At 42.1% G+C, this 22796-nt stretch overlaps 1 protein-coding gene across 4 annotated transcripts in view; it reads right to left on the bottom strand.

Annotated features, from left to right (window-relative positions):
- The window catches only part of PISD (phosphatidylserine decarboxylase), a 54041-nt gene that overhangs the window by 2242 nt on the left and 29003 nt on the right, over nt 1-22796 (bottom strand). Inside the window, exons 2-7 of one of the 4 annotated variants that reach the window (XM_077307861.1) lie at nt 17905-18306; nt 15661-15826; nt 6955-7191; nt 4406-4544; nt 1785-1931; nt 139-299 (exon numbers count right to left, since the gene is read on the bottom strand). In XM_077307861.1, coding sequence (XP_077163976.1) covers nt 139-299; nt 1785-1931; nt 4406-4544; nt 6955-7191; nt 15661-15826; nt 17905-18101 — 1047 coding nt within the window. In that variant the 5' untranslated portion in view covers nt 18102-18306. The remainder of the gene's footprint in view (nt 1-138; nt 300-1784; nt 1932-4405; nt 4545-6954; nt 7192-15660; nt 15827-17904; nt 18307-22796) is intronic. The other 3 variants (XM_077307863.1, XM_077307864.1, XM_077307862.1) reach the window with 3 other exon arrangements.

The following is a 22796-nucleotide window of genomic DNA, read 5'->3' on the forward strand; positions in this document are numbered from 1 at the left end:
ACTGACAAGAGCATTCAGCAGCTTTGCCTTCTTTCACCTTTTGTTAAAATAACTGTTCTACTCTGAATTTTGAGGCAGACACTGCACCTCCCTCATAACTCTGCCATTGCTTCCCCTTAAGACAAGACTTCTACTCACTCCGTCAAAATAGATGCGGATAGACCCAACGTTTTGCGCTCCGACTGCTGTCAAAGAAAAAAAGCCATGTTTCCAGCAACCACTGAGGACAACTCGTTCGTTATGGCAGAAGAGTTCCTTGATCCAGCGAGCAACCCCAGGATTCACAGACATCAGGGAGCCTACGTGAACAAGGAGAGAAGGGGGAAAGCTCACTCACCCAACTATTGCAAGTATGCGGACACAGGATCGAGAAAGATTCATGAGACAAAACAAGATGCGTCGTTAGGATCACCGCAGGACAAGATCAACAGCAGTAAAAGGAAAATGAGAAAATCAACGTGTTACATTCTCTAATGGCATCAAGTTCTTTTGGGGGAGGGATGCATTTATTGTATTCTAGGTCATTCTACAGCAAACCAGTTTGCTGGGAGCAACGAACGCTGGTGTTATTTCTAGCAATGGACAGTTCCGCACGAGAGACAGAAGTTGCAGTGTCTTTTAGTCTAGCCTTCCCTCCACCATGTTCAGAACAGGTGAAAGAAATATGTATAGTTACAGCATTTCATTGTTTTATGCCTTAAAGGCAATTTTTAGCAAGTGCTACGATGCTTGGCTTTAACAGCCATTTCCGTATCTCCCACCCTTATCTTCCTGAAACAAAAAAAAACTTAAAACAACTGCTAGAAATCACATGGGTTCAAAGCCACCTTGAAATATGAGAAGAAAGTGAAAGGCAAGAGATGCCCCAGTCAGACCAGGTGCAGTAGGAGAGGCCTTTGCCCCCCTCCCATGTGCATAAACCTTCAAAGATGTAGCCTGAAGCACCTTGTGGTCTCTGGGATGGTGGAAAGCAATGAGGAAGATGGCAAGTATGGGTTAGGCACCCTTCCACAGTGAGCCTACAAGCAAATCATTCTGATTTGGTGAAAAAACAGAGGTGGTCACCCTGGCAGAGTCTACTTTAGACATACCTACCCAAGCCATGTCAGCTGGCATACCAATCAGATGGAACACCTGTGCCTAAATACGGTTTCAAAATCCAACACATCTGTTTTTCCTTTCCAGGGAAATAAACTACTTGGGAACTCAGCTCTAAAAAGTGTGTGATTAGCATCCCCACCTGACTCCCAAAAGAGTATAGAGCTGGCAAACAAGGTTGTAATTGACTTTGTCCCAATAAGGTTCGAGACAAAGCCAAAGCTGTAATAAGGCAGCAACGGGCAGGATTCAAGCCTGGTTTAAAAGTGGCACAAGAACTCACCCTTGTGATCTTTCATATGCCCACTGAAGCATTTAAACTGGGCTGCTATACATACATCAGCATGCAGGAGATACGCATCACTGGTGTACTAAGTTGCATGAGAAGCAGCTAAGTTGTTCAATGTGTGACAAGCTACAGGGGTAAGATCTTCCTTAACAGCATCACTTCTAAATGCAGGAAGAGGGGGAGACTTTGGATGCTTTGGAGTCACCCAGATATTTTGGGAGAGCTCCTTTGCATCACATGCAATACCTTTGTCTCCAAGATTCAGGGAAGCCTTAGCATTCTCCAAGCAATTCAACACTTGGGATAGCCACGTGATAAAGCAGGAGTCTTTACTACACTTTTTATAGTGCCCCCAAAGACTCTCTTAATGACATACTGGCTTGCAAATGACGCCTACCTGGGAAGTGTCGCCGATGAGATACTGTCCAGTCCGTAGGGGAGTGGAAACAGTGGTAATCTCCAGGTGCCAGGTAAATCACACAGTGATAGAGTTCGTTGTTTTCTTGTGTGACCAGCTGCTTTTGGAAGGAGTCGGGACAGGAGGCTGGAAGACAGCAAGAAAACATTTGCTTTCAAGGATTTCAACACAACTTCCAGAAGAGAGGCTTAGAAGCACAGACCTCCAGTAAAGCTTGGTGCTTGTGGTGGGTATTTTAAAAACACAAAGAGTGATTCTCTGATGTCACATCAGTATAACCACTGCAAATGTGTAGAATAACGCAAAAAAGACAGTTCACTATCTGAAAGTCTCCAATGTCAAGAATTTGCACTACTTTCACAAAACAGCTCCCATTTAAAGGCAGGCAGTAATGAATCAGCACAAAACTTCAGCTGAGAAATTTTCGCAGAAGCCTGGTCCTTCTCAAAGGCACATTTTGACAGCCAGAAAATGTGAAGTATCCTGCTCTGTGTAGGTCAATCATCGAGATATGTACAACTGTTAGATACACAGCTCTATTTAATAAAATGTTAGTATTAACATATGGGTAAATCCCACCTTGAGAAAGTATAAAGACTGAGAAGCAGAGATTAGAGAAGTTTACAATTCTAGGCACTGTTATCTGAGAGTGAGTTGCATTAAGAACTGTAAATTCTTGAGAATATAAGGGACTATCCCAATTTTAAAAACAGGCAGGAGTTACAGATTGTGTGGCTCCACCATCCAGGCTTATAAAACAGCCTTCTGCAGTTCATACTATTAAAGCCAAAATTCCTACAGCGTCAAGTATACTTCCCCCCCACAGAAACCACACACGCATACCCACGTTAATAGCCTTGACTTTTAGTTTCCATGGAGATGGTACACACTGGGGATTGTCTGGTCCCTGCCTAAGGCTGTGTGACCTCGTTACTACTCAATGTTATCTCATCTCATACACAGAGGAACAGCATGCTGGTCACAGTTCCTGTATTCTAAAAGATTTGAAGACGGGCTTGTGGAGAGCCAGTTAATTCATCTTTGGTGTTTCTGTGCATTCACATCTGGGATCTGCATCTTCATAGAGCCTGCCATGGAGAAGGAACTAGCAAGCTATATATATAAAAGAATTCTAGAAGCTCCCAAGAGTGCTCACTCCTACCCTCATGGAGGGTGACTTTCCCACCCAAAGTCACGCAACGTGGGAGAGATTAGCACTCTCCCCTCAGTTATTTTTCTGTTGCCGGAGAGAGGACTATTCAGGAAGCTGAAGAGAATTTTTTACCTTAGATTCAGGAGAGGAGAACGACTCAGAAATCTGATATCATTGGCCACTGTTGTAGAGCAGGGTCTTGTTTAAATATATAAATGGAAGGAAGGAAGCGGAAATGGCCCCAAATGGAGAGCTTTAAGTCTGTCACCTCTGTTATGACAAAAGACCTTGACAATACCTTAACCTTGCTGCAAAACCACCCCAGAAATCGAGGGAGGTAAAAGCAGTTTGTATGGAAAGTATCTGGGAAAAGGAGAGAAAGCCCAAGTGTTTGATTTATGGCCAACAGTCACCTCGGTGACTTCAGTGCCCCGGTGGTGCCTAACTGGATGAGGAATATGCCCTGTCTAGGCTTGCACCTAGCCCACTGCTAAGGGAGAAAGAAGAAGTTGGGCATCAGCCTGTTTATCGTTCCCATTTAGAGGTGATAAAGGACGGAGCTCCATACAGTGCTGACAGGCTGGGGATCCAGGTGATGGGGCCCCCCTGGTCTGCAGCAGGGATTCGGCGGGCTGAGGCATCTCAGGCAGCAATAAGGCGAGTGGGACGGTGGCAAGGGGGGGTGGCAGCAGGGCACATCCTGGGCGCCCCCAAGTTGGGAATGTACCGGGGGGCTCTTCACAGGCTTGATCTAGAAGGTCCATGTGGTGGCAGCGAGCTGGAGATGGGATGGACGAGTCTCCGCAGTACCTGGCTGTGACTAATAGGTCTACCTTTCTTTGATGTTTCTTTTGCTTGTAGATTTCTTCTATTACTTTTTTCTTCTTAAGTTTATTGGGGGTTAGTTTCTTCTAACAGAAACCATGAAGATTAAAACAGGGTTGCACTTACCTATAACCTTTGTTCATCAAATGGTCTTCTGTGCAGTCACACAACCCCTCCCTTCTTACCCACTGTGGGCCACTGGAGATAGATTGCCTTACCTGTTCTGGCAGCCAAAAGGAGAACTGAGGGGACAGTGCTAACCCCTCCCACATTATGTGACTTTGGTCAGGAAAGATGGAAGGGGTGAGCACTCTTAGGGGCTTCCAGAATTTGTTTAATAGCTCCTTCTCCATGGCAGGCTCTGTGAAGATGCAGATCCCAAGTGTGACTACACAGAAGACCACTCGATGAACAGCAGTTAGAGGCAAAAGGAACCCTTTTTTCCCATTATTCACAGTTAACTCTAACTCTAATGAAGCATTGAAGAAAGAAATTCAAAAGAATTATACCCAAGTTCTGTGGCCAGAAAGAAGAAAACCTGGAGCTGAAGAGGAAAGGTGCACTATTCTGTATACAACACAGCTAGCCAAACAAGACATCTGAATTTATTTGAGTAATTTACCTGGCTTGACGTTAGCATTCTCAGTATTGGCATGTGGGCCCAGAAATGACTCCAGGGAGTAAGTGATGCCTTTCACTTGCTCAACTTCACAGTTCTTCACTTGTCCAAAACTGAGGATCTTGCCATCAGATGGACTGATCTACAAGGAGAAAACAAACAGAAATCTTCATGGTACTATTTTTCATAGCAGGAAACAATTCACTGGTATTCTTTTCTACTCCATCCTAGTGCCACACATACATTTTCTTATAATCTCTTGGGCAAGAGAGGATACAAACCCAAGACCCAGGAAGGACCTTTCATTCATTCTTACTGGAGGACAGAAATCACATGCCAGTTTCTTCTCCAATCCCAAAATATTCCCCTCCTAAGAAATAAATGAGCAAAATATAGTCGTTTAAGTGGAGTTATGCCCTAATTTACCAAGTGAGCAGAAGGAGGTAGTGGCTTTTTATGAGGTCAGTCCATTTGCCTGTTCCTCTTTTGACGTCTATCACCTGTTCTCTCTCTGAATCTCATCCCTGTGTGAAGACTCTCCCAGCTGCTTTCCTTCTCCTCCTCTGAAATCATCCAGAAAGCAACCATCCTCTGAGATCTTTAACTCTCTCCAACTATTTGCGCTTACTGACACCCAGCTCTCCAAATTCTGACAGTTCAAGCCTTCACCTATACCCACATGCTTCTGCTTCTTAACCTGCAGATTCTGTACATCTCGATCTTATTGCAATCATGTATCACCTTCCAGGTTTCTCTTAACCTCAACTTTGGACTGACTCACCTTCTGACAACACCTGGCTCCTAGATTATTTTAATATCCATGATGATAATCCCTTGGACCCAGAAGCTTGACTTCACTCTGCTGTTGCTCCCCACAGATCTGTCCTTGGTTGTCTTCTGTTCTCTCTTGACACACTGCCCTTGGGTAACCCCATCAAAGCAATACAATACCACCTATATAATGACACCCAGCGCTACTTCTCTATCCTTGTACTTTCTCCATCTAATTCCACATATCCAGTTAACTGTCTGATATTTCTGCCTGGAAGTCTCAAACTCAGTAAGTCCAAGATGGAATTTCTCTTCTTTCATCCCATTACTTACTCTCCTTATGGATGCTCCAGGTTCACTGACAACATCGTCATCCAACACAATGTAGAACAAGCATGGAGCCTTGACTTTAGCTTTGATCCTTCTCTCTCTTTTGCTTCATATATTCAGTCTGCTGCCAAGTCCTATGGCTCCTCCCTTTATAACACAACAAAACTGTCTATTACAAAATTACAAAATCCTTTCTACCAACTGAATGAAAAATCAGCTCTGGTTATCCCTCTCCTTAACTACCTCCATCTCCTTTCTCCTGGTCTTCCACAAATGCACCTCAATCTCAGCCTCTACACTTCTCTCTGCTGTCAAAATCATTCACTGCTCTCATCTTCAGAACCATCCTTGGCCACACCCACCCTTATCTATAGGCTCACATATATCCCTGCCCATGACCTTAATTCTTGCATCTCAACCATCCCTCTGCTATCTTAAGGTCTCATCCATCATCAAACAACTCTGCTCTTTCTTCTATGCTGCTCCCTTTATGCTAAGTACTTTTACATGAAGGCATCTCCCTCACTTCCCTCAAGCTTCTCTTTCAAATACAGTTTCTCCACGAAGCCTTTGCTGCAGGCTTCTTAGTGCCCATTATCTACTGAAACTAAGCCTACAAAAGAGTAACTGGATTTCATACATAGTTGTCTTTGTCCTTCTCCACTGTTCACTTCTCCTGTTGTTCCCTTCCTCATCTTAAGATTTAGATTTTGAACTGTTCGTGACAGGGACAGTATCTTCATGTACTCCATGAAAGAGGACATACAACATTAGTAACAAAGAGTAGGAAATCTGCAGCACCAATCTCATCAAGCCTGCTTCTACAAAGAAACTGCATTGGCTCCAGATTAGAGACAGATCAAGCTCCAGGCTTTGGTACTTTAAAGCCCTAGATGGTCTGGGACCAGTGTATCTATGGGACTGCCTTTTCCAATACAGCAGCTAAAGAGCGTTTAGATCAGGGGTAGTCAAACTGCGGCCCTCCAGATGTCCATGGACTACAATTCCCAGGAGCCCCTGCCAGCGAATGCTGGCAGGGGGCTCCTGGGAATTGTAGTCCATGGACATCTGGAGGGCCGCAGTTTGACTACCCCTGGTTTAGATCATCTGACCCAATGCTTAGGATCCTCAGCCCAAAAGAGGTGAGGTTGTCCTCGGCCAGGGCCTTCTCGTTCTTGGCCCCGGCCTGGTGGAATGCTCTGCCCAAAGTGATTAGGGTCCTGTGGACTTTAACCAGTTCTGCTGGGCCTGTAAGACACAGCTATTCCATCCAGCGTATGGTTAACCCCAAACAGAAAAGGCTGATCTCACTGCTGAAATGGAGGGAAGATCTGTCTCTCCAAAAATCTTAATTCTACCCCCTGAGCTATTCAGGAAGGGTGGGCAACAAAAATAAAGTTTATTATATTATTTTCATTACCAACAAACAATTATCATTCCACTCAACTTACCACACTATGGATACCACAAACAGGCCGGGCCTGTGGCTTCAGCTTCCGTCGGAAAAATTCACTAAGGTTTCGGTAGTGATGAAGATCTTCCACAGCTGCCTCCTTCATGTTGACACCAAATGTCCAGATGTAGAGACTAAGGACAGGTTTCCGGAGCCAGTTGGGCAGTTCTACACTGTTCAAGCGTCCCCAGGCTCGTGAGAGTAGTCGTGTTGGCACAGATTTGTATAGGGAAACCTAGAGAGAGGGGAGGGAAAATGGGAGCTATTGCACAACCACCTCCCTACCAAAATGAAAACTGAGCAACTAGTATAATTACCAATGGCTTTTAAATGCAAGGGATCAAAAACCACTTAAAAAAAAATATTGTTTCACCTCCCACCCTGGCTCCCTCCACTAATATGCAGGGGTGGGAAAGCTGGATAGAAAAGCATTGACATTAATGGTGATTATAGCATGAGGCATTTGATTGAGTTGACAGTCTTTGCTCTTTTGCTATAACAATGAAACTTCTTAAAGACTCATTTTTCTGCTCATTGTATAAAAACATTCCAACAAATGAAAGCAGTGAGCAGAAATTCCATTCTACAAGACCAAGCTTATGTTCCCTGCTGACATTTCAGTATTTAGCGATGGGCTTGCCTTTCTGTGGAACAACCTGTGTTCCTGCTTGGAACAATCAGCAAGAACAGTTTGTGAGAGCATGTTATAACCTCAATTAGATTGACTTTAGCAAAGGAAATTAATCTGCAACTTGTAGGAATACATGCAGAACAGAATATCTTGTTCGTTACAGTTAAGAGATTCCTACTCACCCACCCAATGCAGAGTCCTGAAAGCTATGGCTAAGATATTTGGCAAATTATTTTAAAAGAAAATGTAAATGAACAAAAGTGGTGCTTTTCAGGTTTGTCCATAACAATAGATCACCATACTCAAATGTGCAGAAGCCAACAAGGTAGTCACAGCCTACTAGATGACTAGCCTTCTGTTTAATTGGAAGCCTTTCCCTCTCAAGCTATCACAACCCATGCTAATGGAAACACATAAATTATGCATATTATATTGCAGAGTATTGCCAGTGGGAAGTGCAGTCCCATCTCTAATTGAACAATCCTGCCTCACTCACTGCTAAACTCAAAGAATTTAATGCAACATCCCCAATCGTTGAGGCTCCAAAGAATTCTCTTGCACATTTGCCAAAAGTTAGTGCTAAAATGCCATACACTGGGGATTAGACTCTCAAATATATTTCCAACCAAAGCATTTTACATTAACTGCTGTCTTCAGTCAGTGTCACTACAACATAAAAAAATAGCAAGAAAAATGTCATCCTCTATTCTACAGGGTTATGCTATAGCAGAACTACTAAGATGAAGCAGGATGAAATGTAGGTCAGAACAGGGTGGGAACAAGTTAAAGAACTGTGGGATAATCTGTAGTCAGCAAGGCCTGATGAAACTGCTGTAGCTAATTCCTTTAAATCCCCTGGGGTTAATCCTTGAGCCTTGACATTCCTTTTCGGGGGCATAGAACATAAAAGAAGTTTCCAGGAAAAGAATACGGAAAACTTTGAAACAGCCAATCACTGAAACAAATCAAAACCTTTTTCTAAGCCTTTAGCAAAAAGCCAGACTTCACAAATCAGGAGGGGTTTACCAAGAACAAATTCTGGAAACCCAGCTTTATCCCCTTTGACAAGGATTTTGAGTCTATCAGATCCATTCCAAATTCACATGCAAAATATAATCCCAATTTCAGTCCCTTCTTGCAGAGCAAAGTTCTAGAAACCATGCCCAGAAGCAAGTTAGAGGGGCACAGACAGAAGAGTTCCTTTTAAGAAGGGCCCTGGAAATGGGAGGGAGGAAAGGATCAGCACCCTTTTATATGCAACTAGCCCTGCATCTGGAGTTTTTTCAAGATGGATTAATAAAAAATATGGTACCCAACCGGGAACCACTTTGAAAGATCACTACAAAGCACACAATTAGGTCTGCAAACAGGCAAATGCCTGAGCCAAATAAGAATGTCTTCCCGGAAACCAAGAGGAAGAACTTTACTAACCTGAATGCAAGCTGGTTCTTATTCACACCAGTGACAGAAATGTCATGAGGACTAGTACAAAATGTTATGCACTATTCACCTCTTTGAATTTATTTGAAAGACTATGATACGCTAGAACTATATCAAATACAGATAATGCAAAGTATCACCTACAAGGAGAAAAATACAGGTTTCTCACTTGTAACTGAAACTACAAAGTGTTTTCTGTCACCTTGAAAACCAACAAATTTACTGTGGTAGAGGTTTTCTGAATCACAGCTTACTTTGTCAAATGCCTAAAATGTTACATTACCTGGCAAATGTATAAACACAAGGCTGTAAACAGAATGCTAAGAGGTTTATTTCAAAAAAGAGGCCAGAAGACTTCAAGCCACACATGGGTTATATGACACTGCAGAACACCAACAGAAACAAGGTCAAATAGCAAGACTGGAAGACAATCAGAATGGCAAGATGAAGTGGCAAATGAAAGTGTAGAAATATTTTCTCTACAGAGCTAGTCATCTCTATTCTTTATTGAGCTGAAGCTACATACTGTAAAATCAGGAGCTTCATGCTAAGATCACCCTTGGAAACCTTTTGGGAGGCTGAAATATAGAATCCTTAATATTTGCTGTTGAATGTCCAGAAAAAGTTTAGATGCTTCCATTTTTACTGTATGATGTTCTTTTGTCTTCTTTCACAGTCCTATTCAGAGCCAATATAAATGGGAAAAGAGCACTGCCAGTGTATGGAAACCTCCATTGTATCAGAGGATGAGCCACTGACGGTATAATTGTAGTCCATAGAAATCTGAAGAGCCACAGTTTGGGGCTTGTTCTCCATAGTCTCTGTATCCTGAGCAGGCAAGTCTGTTGCTGATGAGTAGCTGCCTTACATTTGGGGACTCAGTTTGCTAACAAAGATAGACTAACCTCACTGAGGGCTGTCAGTGGAAAGTCCCATCTTCTAGGATAAATGTATGATGATACAACCTATATTTCATCTTCTTGGTATCCATGTAGTGCAACATACAGTTGATCAGTTAACTGATTTATCTAGAGGTGAGTTCTGATGTTCTGAGTAAAACAGGTTATATAGAACTGCTCTGTCCAAAGCTTTATAAGCTCTCAAGCACACATCTAACGCACAACATGTAACAAATTCAGAAAGCGTACTCTGCATGTCAGTAATGGATCTGCCCCTTGCCAAGGCAGAAAATGGTCCATGTTCCTAGCAGGACTCCCTTCTGGATGGGGCAGAACGAACTGATTCTCAACAGCATAACAATTGCACTGTGGACAAAATATGTAGAAGACCCTCCTGTGCATACCTCCTCCATAAGGGGGGGAGGGGTAATGGCACAGTCACAGAAAGAGATTTGGAGTGGGCTCCACAACCCCAGCGAGATAAATCTGGGAGAACAGTGGCCAGCAATTGATAGTTAAGAGAACTAATTTCTCCCAATAAATTAAGAGAATATAGTTCTACAGAATATTCAATAGTTTAAATGGAAGTCTCTGGAGTCTGTAGAATCCAAAATAGAAGAGGTCACATCCTAATATATCCTAATATAATCAAACAGTAAATGAACACAGCTGCTGCTAAAAGTCTAAAACAACACAGGTTGCAGTGTGCTGCCTATCTTAGACTGAAAGGGCAATCGCTGCCCAGGATTAACAAGGATTAAACAGAGTCCATTTATGATATGGAAGGTATGCTTAGGCATGGCAACTCAAGGACTCTGGTTTTGTTTCTGTGAAGTACCAATAATAGGACCCCAGATGACAGAAGGGTTAACTAGTATGGTCACTCCTATTGGGAGAAGGTAAATAAGGGGCAATTCAAAGACTCCATTTAGAACCCAAGATTTTTTCACCTTGTCAAAAAACACTTAGCCTTGAAAAGATTGAGGCTGTGTAAGAACAAGAGTTTTTTACTCAGAACTTGAAGAACACTGCAGTTGGGAACAACAGTACCAAAGCTGGCTTGCCAATCAAGAAATTCCAAGAGACAAAAACAGAGAATAGACCTTTTTTGAGGCTCTCAAAAGTGTGATCGGTTTTGCTACTGACGAATTCTTTCAAATGACAAACCCTCTTTATGCGATCTGAAACTAAAGAAAGCTGAGAGAAGCCAGAAATATCAGCACAGAACAGACTAGCCTATTATTGCCTTTAGTCCTATATCAGCATTCTGGCATTCAGTATTCATTTGCTGCTTTATTAGGTAAAGGCGCAACAGTTTAAAATATATAAGCTAATTAGTTTTTATTTTGGGCAGAGGGTGGTAAAGGAAACAAAATGTTTCCACAGAAAATATTGTCACCTGGCCAATGGTAATGGAAGGGACACAGAATAATGCAGTAGGAAAGTAAAACAGCTAAATAATGTCAAGTTACTCACTGGGATCTAATTTGTGTGTTAGCATCTCTTTCCTTGGAATGTTTCAGTACAGTACAGTAAGCGGGGAAAGTATTTCCCTATGCATGCCTTTAAAAAGCTCCAAGAGCACTGGTAGGGCTAGGGAAGGTCAATAGGCCACTTGGCAGTTGTGCCTCAAGACAGCCATCCTCATATCTGGCTCAACATAGAGTCAAAGATCTTCATTCACTGAAGAGTAAACTGTACCCAACTATATGGCTTGGCAAAACCTCTGAAGGCCTATAATTGGTGTGGGGTTGTAGATGTTACCTTTGTTACTGGAACTGATGAGGGGAACAGTTCTTGTTGTTGACTTTGTCCTTGAGGGAAACAATACCTCATGCATTGGTTGAGAGCAGCGTGACTGTATCAAATGCTCTTGAAGAGAACACTGTGAATCTCAACAAGGAGGAGTGACAAATTCCTGGCCCTAGGAACGTGCCTAAATATTTCTGATGATGCAGTTCACCATTCAGAGAATCAGTATCTGCAGAGCAGAAAAGGAGGTAGCATTTAAAATTTTGTATTCTAAAGTAATAGTTCGATCCTGGGAAGGTGTGTTTGAGAGAGGGAAGAGTTGCTCCAGACTTTCATTCCAGAGGAGTAGCTACCTTACACCAAAAAATAAAAAGAAATCTTATGGCATCTTAAACATCAATACAAAAGTGAATAGTAAGAGCTACTCTTGACAGTAACAAAGCTCTTAATGAACTTATGGTTGTTGTAAAGAGATGGACAAATAGACCTGGAGAGATGCCACAACCAGAATATCCTGGGCACCATCCTCCATCCAAATGGAAACATCAGAGTTACTTCTGATGTTCTGAAGGAAACTTTGCTCACCGTGTTGACTAGTCTATTAAAATCTGTACCCAAGAAACTGAGAATCTAAGCTGCAGAAAGGCTGAGAATGTAAGTTAGGAGTCTAGAAAGACAATGCCCCTTCAACAGCCAACCTGGACCAGAACGACAAGCAATTTGTCATGAAAGTGATGCAATGTTCTACCAAGTTGTCATTGTGATGAAATTGAACTCAATAAAGGTGACAACAAAACTGTCCACCTCTTCAGTATCCTTTCCCATAGACTAGAAGGTGATGGTCAGAGCTCTGAGCAGCTTTACCATGGCAATCTCTGAAAAAGCCTGGTGTGTCCTGTCTGAGTCAATTAGAGAAGCATGCTTAATCCTACCTTTCTGGCTGAGATGTGGGGTGAAATCTGTCCCCAAGATGCTCATGTGCAAATCCATATTGTTGCTGGTTATTGGTCTTATTTGTAGGACTTTTTTTGTAAGCCACTTTTGAATCCCCAGTGGGGAGAAAAGCAGATATTTAAACAAATATCTGGACTGCATCTCCTTGCATCAAACCATTTGGTAACTCCTTGCAGTAGCTTGCACTCTGATTGTGTTCCTTGATGAAGTTTTTCCTCTCCCCTTCCCCAATTCTGTGGCATGTTCTACCTCTGCCAGTTCCCCAGGACTTTTCACCCAACTATCCCTCTGTTATGAAACAGATAACAAGAGAGAGTTTGCAAAGAACCAAACAGAGATGGTCTTTCATAAAGCCTGTAAAACTAGCAGGGTGCCTCATGTGGGCTAGGTTTTTAAAGCTCAGTTTTAAGTAGCTAGGTCTATCTGGCAGGCAATTAATCTGATGCTGCTTCCTTTGTAAATTTCAATATTGCAGTTTTATACATTTTGTGTTATAAAATCATTGTCCAGTAGGACCTTTAAGACCAACAAAGATTTATTCAAGGCGTGAGCTTTTGAGTGCAAGCACCCTTCGTCAGACTATGATCTTCTTGCATGATTTGTAAGAAGAACATAATGGACATTATTCCCTGTCATAGTTTGATGAAGGGTGCTTGCGCTCGAAAGCTCATGCCTTGAATAAATGTTTGTTGGTCTTAAAGGTGCCACTGGACTCTGATTTTATTGTGCTACTTCAGACCAATACGACTAACATTTTGTGTTGTTTGTCTTGTGGTTACATTGTAAGCCATGATGGTCTATAGTGGAAAGGCATGTTATATTTTAGTGTATGTGCTACTGAAGCGAGCACGGCATGTTATAAATATTTTAAATAAATAAATTGGAGCGGCTGGATTAACTGATACAGCAAGAGGTTCTCAGTGCCTTTAAGCATGGCAGGGACTGACAACAAACAAAACTTGTTCAATGGTACTCTAAAGTACTCCATGGGACTCCATGGGACTGTGACCACAAGCTTTCCCCCCCACAAGGATGTTGTTTGGTTACTTAGAAAAATCACACCCATTGTGAGAAACAAAGAAAGAGGGGTGCTCAACTAATTAAAAGATTGTGTGTGAGTGACAAAGAAAGAGACTCTTTGTAAAGTAAATAAATATAAAGGTATTTAAAACTGCTGAGTCTGCTTCAGCGAAGAGGGCAGTCTAGAATTTCAAATAAATAAATAAACAGACACAGAGACAAATAAATTTTTAAACCTGCAGGAAAGTTTCCTGAGCAGGAAGATGTTCATCCTAGCCCTCAAGACCAGCTCAGAGTAAAAAAAAAAAAACTGGGGTTATGGTGCAGTATATGTTTACTTCCCAGGCACAAGACACTCAATTCTTTCTGGATTTAGAATTTTTCTCTTAAATATGATTTTAAAAAATACAAATAGAGAAAATTACTTCTAAATTTAAAAAAATCTAATACTAAGAGTGAACAAACGCAGCATACACTTTAAGGGCTGCAATCAAATAAGACGGTAGGGAGAAACATCCAAGTTTCTCAAAAACTCAGTTCTTCAGCTTATTTTAAGTACTTTATGCATCACCTTCTCTTTTCAGCTAAGCTTCTGCTTTATCAATTGCAAATGATGGGCAGCTGTTCTTTCATTTATCAAAAGTCACATACAGGACTGTAAAGCAAAGCATGTCATTTAGTAATTGATATGCTGCAAGTGTGCAAAGAACTGTTTGCAAACTGATTTTCAAAAAGCAAAACATCTTTCCTTTATAGTTCTGTTTAGAAACTCAATGTGCTGTGTAGTAAAGTGTTGCATGCAAGGAAAACAGATATACCCAAAGGACCGTGAAAGTTTCATTCTGCTCAGCAGTGAACATGCTCTAGTGAGATATGATATTTATTGTGGTGTTCCACAATTTCTGAAAAATCGAGGCAAGAGCAACTAAAATAGCACCTTCTATAGATTCTAAAAGGAAAAAAAGGATCTAAATGCAGTCAACCAAGAAAAGACGACAGCACTATTGAAGGGCAAGGAAGAAGATGGAGACAGAAATTCTCTCAATATGATTCTTCTTCTTTGCAATATGATTATGATGATACAATTAAAGAATTTCACATGTACCACCCTGGGGGGGGGGGAGCTGACACACCCAATCAAATCCTCTGTTTCATTTCTGTCTGACAGTATTCTTGCTGGTCACTTGATGGAACAAAGAAAGCACACTTTTAAAAAAAGGAGACATTGTATAAAAACAAACAGCCTTGGGGCATTGTGAAGATCAAGCTAGTTATCCCCCCCACACACACACACACTATTCACATTATAGTCCTTGTCTACAATGAAGAAAAGGGAGAAAGATAGATAGTGACAATGGTACATCTCCTGCCTCAAAGGTCTTTGGCCCTACAAAAATCTATTCAAAACAACATCACAAGCCAGGATGACTCAAACATTGACAGATTTTTTTTTTAAACAAGCCTACTGCTTTTCAAGTTGATTGTGTTCTTTAGTGTAATGCAGAACGGAGTCTCAGGAATGCCAAGCTGCATTTCTTGTATGGAGGAGGATGGGGATTTCTTCCCACATTCATACATGGCTGGAATTCAACTGCAGAGCTCACAGGTCAAGGCAACCATCCTTGCTGAGTGCTTTGGCGTTTGGGAAGCTTTAACATATGTCTTTCAGGCATAACTTTTATATAGACACAACTACAGCAGACTTCTACAGATGCTTGTTCTCCCTGGTATCTGAATCCATGCACCATTCCCTCTGTGGAAGCTAACGTGTGAAACTCTCCACTACTAAAACCTTGCCTGTCCCTGGAAGAAAAATTTCTCAGCCAAAGAAGCTTTGCTACAGACAGAAACACACAAAATATTGGGGAAGAGGGACAACCTCTTCCTGTCTTCTATATCTCTCACACACCAGTTCTGCTTCAGTTTCCCCCCCCCCCTTAGCTAACAGCCACCCTCCTTCTTCACAATAAGGTATCACAAAGTCCAGTACAAACCTTCAATCACTTACCCTGCTCATAGGCCTCCATCCCACTCTGGTCAAGGGTTTAAGAGCACCAAAAGGCAGAAGATAATAGAGAATAGTCAGAGGCCAAGAACGGAGTTTCAGAGCAGGCCTAGACATACAGGTCAGCTGGCCCAATCTCCGCCTCAGGGCCAGCTGGGGAAATTGCAACCTGTAGGATCACATACATATACACACACAAGATGGTCAGCCAACTCTAGTTCAAGCATCACCAGCTTGGTCAATCTGAATTATATCTGTGGTCTAGTTGATTCTTATGCTGTCATCCCAAATAATAGGCTAGTGTACACCATAAACAAGTGAGTACTAGACATGGCACAAAACAAAAGCCACATAACTCTGGAGGCTATTGTTATTTTCAACAGGACCAAGACCATCTTTACCATGAACAAGTCTATATAGTCCACAATGTATTTTTAAGAACCACTCAAGAAAGCCTTCTCTCGCATTCCACAGACCAGTAAGCAAGAACGGGTTCAGAATAACAGGAGGAAACCTCTTAAAGTACAGATCACGAGGTCATGAACTTGTCTGCAGTAAAAGGGGATTTGGAAGTAAGGGTGATACAAGTTCTTATTCATATATATAGGTGATGGCCTTTCAAGGGCCCTAGAGATATTTTTGGTAGAATGGAATTAAATAATCTACCACCACCCTCTGTTGCTTATTTGACAATTTGTAGACCTTGGAGACAACAACTCACTAACCAAGGCTACACAATAAGAGAAGACTTTCTTTTTGATCCTCAGAATAGATTACAGAAGTTGATAATGCCAGAAAACTACTTAGCTGGAGGCAACCAAGCTGTATCAGGCACTGAGGTGGATCCGGAATGGATCCTACTGCTACCTTCCTAGAAACCCAAAGGTTTGACACACTTCTTTGCTTTCAATAGGCAGCAACTGAGTTGTCCTTTGTTTTTATTTGTTTCACAAAATTTATATCCTGCCTTTCGGCCCTCACAAGGTCACCAAAGCAGCTAACAAATTAACGTCAGAAAATAATGTTTCGAAATAATTAACATCAGCAGCAAAAATGCATGTCCCTCTAAAGAGGCAGCCCAATAATAAGTCACAGACGTAAAACAATGATGTATGACTACCAGGCAATGAAACTATCCTAAATCAAGGTCAATTCAGAGAGACTGAAAGACCCTCACCTAAAATTACCTCATCTGCTGCTATGCACCAGAAGACAACTCCATTCCCTTAGGCCTCTGTAGCAGGTTTTGGAATAACATATACCTTGCTATGAGCCTGAACATAGATTAACCTCATGCTCCTTAAAACAAAAGAAAATGGCAATAGAAAAAAATTCCAGTTCTGTTCTATTCTATTCTATGGGACAAATTTTTCTCTACATTTTCAGTTTGATTATCAGCATTATGGAGCCAGAAACAAACAAACCTCTACCTGTCCATGACCAAAATACTTCATTTAATCCCTTTGATCCCACTTGGAAATGTTGTTTCTGGCCAGCACATGGTTGGTGAGTGGCTCTGCTTGTGGAAGAATCACCCAACCCAAAAAAGAAATAACTTATTTGGTAGAAGCCATCTCCTCACTTCCTTCCAAGGAAAGAGCAAAGGAACCTTAGGGAAGCTTTTGCCAACACATTCTGATACAGATATGGGTGTAGAATGGAAGCTAAGGCACATATATATATTTAAAAATAAGGAAGCCCCTGAAGCCTCAACTCATTTGTACAACCATATTTCAGAACAGTCAACATAGTTCTGCAAGATTTGGGCAGAGAGTAAAAACTGGTATTAAACAGAAGCTCTGGCATACAGTTCACCTTCTTCTTGCTGCCAAACCCCACTGGCAGAGGGCATTGCCAAAAGCTCAGAGGACACGGTACCACTCTTGTCTCCATCTCCCCCCTTTCACTGCAGACAATCACGGGCCAATCCGTATAAAGCTGCAGCCTGGCAGCTTGCTGTAAAGCATCCTTGCTTCCCACTGCATAGCTTTATTGCTTAAGAATACCTCCTGCTTCTTTCCCCACTGCTGAAATAAGATTCAAACGAGAAAAGGCTTCTTGGCTATAATACAACACTCCCCCTCCTCATTTCTGAGTCAAGTATATAAAGAGCTTTACAGTAATTAGGCCAAACAAAGGCTTTGCAGACAGCTGCCTTTCTTCCTGCCCATTTTACCCTTCCCTCCCATTTTACCCTCCCCTCCCGCTGCCACATTTTTGCAAAGCAAAATATAGGCTAGACAGTACCTGAAACGGGCTCTCCTATTTGGGATGCCCCCAGCAGAGCCAGGTGGGCCTGGATTTTCCAGCTGCGGGTGCTGCTCCCCGGCACAGCTGCCGCTGCCACCATTCCCTGAACGCAGCCTCCGGGCATGAATTTTAACTTTGTGGAGGTTGCAGCAAGAGGGAGGAGGGTTAGATAAAGCTTTGCAGCATCTCACCATTTCCCTGAATGAAGCTCTGGTCCCTGCAGGGTGTTTGACTGACACATCGTCGGTTGTAAGTCTCAGTCTCTCTCTTCTTGTCTGCCTCCCTTCCCTCACTCTCTCCGGCAAAAGAGGAAAGATGCGTTGTCACCGTTCCCAGTTTCCCCCGCTGGCTTTTCCTCCGACTTGCCCCTGTCTCTTGCCCTCTTTATGACGGTCTCAGCTATTGCAAACAAACAGGCATTGTGTCATAGCTCAGCATCCTTCTGCAGAGACAAAAACCAAGCATTTCCCACACACAAGCCCTGCTTTGTGTGGCACCACTTCAGCCAGGGGCTGCCATCAAAGCTGGGGCCCTCCAATGAATCTTGAGCTGCTGGGTACTGATGTGCTATTGTCAGAAACTCAGCCCCTTAGCTTCGCACATCTCGCCCAAGAGCCAGGCAGAATGCAAGCGAGGCTGAGAGGGGAGGGAGGAGGGAAGGAAGGAGGGAGGGAGGAAAGGAGGGAGCGAGGTAATTCCCGGCTTCAACTCTGCACTGCAGTAACGACAGCGCCATCAGCCCTGGGCTGCTGTGCAATCTGGTCTGCATGCAGCACTTAAGCCAGAGAGGCATTTCCTTCCCACACTACTCAGCTAATGCATGTACTACAAGGGGAAGGAACCCATTTCCCACCGTGGACAACAAGCCTGTGGCGTCCTAGCCTGTGGCATCCAGCTGATGTTTGCTGAATAGCTAGGAACAAAAAGAGACTGCAAATATATTTCAGAATCAGATCATGCAGCTGTTTAAGAAATTGACTGAGAAAGCAAAAGATCAATATGTTATTAATATCTCTAAGAATACTGATACTGAACCGATTTTGCAACACAAAAGCATGGAGGCTTTTCCTCTCCTTCTTGAAAGGCTGCAGATTAAATCCTTTGTCCAGGTAATCTTCAAGCTCTCCTGTTCACAGGACCAAGATAGTAACAGACAGAGGAGAGTACAATTGAAGAGGACACAAGGCAGAAAAAAAATAAACCTGCTCATGTTTGTCCTCATTATGAAGCTAGCAGTAAGCCAATGTGAAGCACGAGTATTTGATGACGAAGACCTAGGAAAAGCAGCTTGGCTTAATTAGCGGTGCCCCAAGGGCCAGCAATATTAAAGTGCTTTCTTATTTTGGAAAGAAAGGATGGGACACAGTACACTGGACTGGAATTAAATTCTCTCAGCAAAACCTTTTTAAAATAATTAGTAAAAGAATCTAAGCTTTCTATGGTTATCTATAGTTCTAACTCCAGAAACTCATGCAGCATGTCTACGTGAATGGACCCCACTCTCAGTGAACCTTAGGTAAAGGTACCCCCCGTGCAAGCACAGAGTCATGTCTGACCCTTGGGGTGATGCCCTCTAGCGTTTTCATGGCAATACAGGGTGGCCTTGCCAGTGCCTTCCCCAGTCATTACCGTTTACCCCCCAGCAAGCTGGGTACTCATTTTACCGACCTCGCAAGGATGGAAGGCTGAGTCAACCTTGAGCCGGCTGCTGGGCTCGAACTCCCAGCCTCATGGTCAGAGCTTCAGACAGCATGTCGGCTGCCTTACCACTCTGCGCCACAAGAGGCTCATGCAGTGAACCTTACTTCCACATAAATGCCCTCCTCCTCATTTTCAAACTGATTGAACCCCACTTGTTCCTGCACAGCCATGCTGAAGTGAAATGATTTTTATTCAGTCATCAATTTAAAACATTTATTATGTGCCGTTCTTCCTTACGGAGCATAAAGCGGCTTACAAAATAAATAAAACATATAAAAATGTAAAATTATAACTCAGTAAACTTAAACAAATGCAGATCTTCAAAAACAAAACTTGATTTAAATGGAAGGGCCCAGGCGCACCTCTCTGGGTAGGTCGTTCCATAATCGTGCAGAAGCATTCATTTCAATGGGGCTTGCATAGTATGAGTTCTTAGTGAATTATTCTAACAATTATTCAAAACTTAGTCTTTATATTAATTCTGTATTAAGATAATAGAATATGCTGTGCCTATATCTGTTCACACCTCCCCCTCCAACCTGGACAGTTTTTGTAAATATATCATCACATAATCTTTGGACAGCCCAAACATCTTCTCTCTTCTGTGGTTTTAAAGACCCAAAGAAGAGAATCAGACTAAACAAAGGAAAGTAATCTATAAAGCTGTTTCAAATGCACTGATTTAAAAAAAACATGGTTTTATTAGTAACTATCAGCAAAATCACATATACACACAAACATATACCAGAGTCCCCAATCCCAACGAAGCCCAGGATTGAGAGATTGCACAGCCCAGTGGATATGAAATAACTGGTGATAGTATGTCTCATCAGATCTATTTTTAACGTCCTGGTAATGAGCTGCAACCTATGGCACCCTATTATTTTGTTTATTTTTATTTATTTAATTTAGATTTTTATACTGCCCTTCCCTACGGCTCTGGGCAGTTTACATAAAACATTTTAGAACATTTACACAGAACAATTTATATTGACTAGGGCCTGAAGCACTAGGCAGGGGTAGTCAAACTGCGGACCTCCAGATGTCCATGGACTACAATTTCCATGAGCCCCTGCCAGCACTGGCAGGGGTTCATGGGAATTGTAGTCCATGGACATCTGGAAAGCCGGTTTGATTACCCCTGCTGGGTACTGGGCTGCACAGTTTGCTGAACCAGGAATGACTGAGCTCTACTGTTTGTCTGTGGTAATGCAGGAGAAGTTCCTGCCAGTTCATTAGGAATGTCTGCAGATGGACCTTTAGGGTGCCAGACATGACAGAAGAAGCCCCATATTAATGCAAGTGATCTCCCATTCATATGTAATATAGGGAAAGGATTGGTCTATTTTTAGCAGAAACTTAAAGGTATCCTCCTTATCTCACTATCCTTCGTTGTTTTAAGTATTTTCTCTTAATCCAGGTCTGATATGGAAAGGGAGGGGGGAAATGCTTCAGGCAATAGAGTGCCACAAGCTAAGGAGAAGGGGCACAGTTTAACTCTCCTCAACACCAGACCTAATTTTCTATTAAAAACAGATCCCCAACCCACATTTTACATGAGAACGGAAGAACAGGGGAATACAATATACATTGATATACTCATTTCATGTAGTTTTATCCAAAGTTTGCAATCATTCTTCACTAAATCATGGAAGACTTCTTTCACACCAGGCTCATAAGAAAAACAGGCTGATCTTTCAAGCCCTTAGTGGAGAAGGCCAGATCCAGAGAAGCTTGAAGAATGGCTCCCAGTCTGATGTTCTTTCCATTGCATTCCTGACATGCAGAGGTTCCCACACTCAAAGAATTTATTCAGCACTTTTTCTTCTAGCCTTCTCTTCAGAAACCTCCTCCACATTTGCCTTCCATGAAGAAAAGCCCAGAGAGAAATCACTCTTCCAGCATAGAGAGAAAGGGCTATCCAAAAACTGGACAGGCCAGACCTCAGTCACCCAGATAAGGCCAACAGATTCATTTTAATTTAAATAGCCTTACCTGAGCAAACGGAGGTATGACCTAACCAGCCTTGGATGACTTCCCCCACTGAAGTAGAATTTTTTTTTTCCCACAGAAAAATATAGCACTGAAATTTTTTCTATCAAACATGATTCCATCTTGTATCCCATGCTACTTGAAACTACTGGGACAAGTCACCCAGAGATCTGAATAAGAATTACAATATGCTGGCAGTACCTAGTTTTCTCACCTTTCTAACAAATTCCATGGATTCAGAAGAAACTCTAAACCCACTGACTGGAATCCATGAAGAGGTGGGTACAAGCAAGCCAACTGGTAAATTAGTCTAAGATTGGGAGTAAAGGATGATTCAGGAAAAAGTATATAACTTGTTCAGGATGGGATTGTCTTTCCGTCACAAAGGATAAGATTGCAGTGTGTGAATGCTCCTGGAATTTTGTACTGTCCTTGGCTGCAGAAAATACCTTTTATTGCTTTGTGCTGGTTCAACAGCTATGGTAATACAGTTTTGCATCTTTATTACTGTATATATACCACCATGTATATTCCATAGAGATGAAAGGCAGGATATGAATGATTGGGGTTTATGCAAGAGAACTTTCCACTTGACTATGCCTAAAAGATTAGTGGTATCTTCTACTCTGCTGCTCTTAATAGTGTTCAAAATTCACTGCCTGTGACAAAGCTGTCTCTGTTCTAAAGCAGAGCACATGGAACAACTCAGAAGACAATAACGCCATCTCCAGACACCTAAGATGGTAGTTTCATGTCTGGATTTCTCTTCTGAGCTCAAGCATTGCCCTACAGAGCTCTTCTTATTGGAATCACTAACTAGATACATGTGCGAACAACAGTTTTATTAAGAGGCTTATCTTAGGAAGCTTCTCCCAGAATCCACGAAGAATTCAAATTAAGAGAATAAAGAGAGCAGCAACTATCTAAATACAAACCCCCAGAGGGGGGATTATTGTCTAATAACAGGCAGCTAATTTGCAATTCCACTATGCACTATCAGGTCACATAAGCATCAAGTGCAGTGACCCTATTTAATTATTCCTCAATGCATTATGATCCCAAGCTTTTCCCTGAGGATTGCAAAAAAATACTAAGATTTGATATTTGCAGACATGAGAGTCAGGGATTAACAATTTGTTATACTTTGTGTTGAAATACATTTTAAGCATAAACCTACTTCATCCTAGAGCACAACA

Source organism: Paroedura picta, chromosome 13 (assembly GCF_049243985.1).
Source record: "Paroedura picta isolate Pp20150507F chromosome 13, Ppicta_v3.0, whole genome shotgun sequence".
NCBI lineage: Eukaryota > Metazoa > Chordata > Lepidosauria > Squamata > Gekkonidae > Paroedura > Paroedura picta.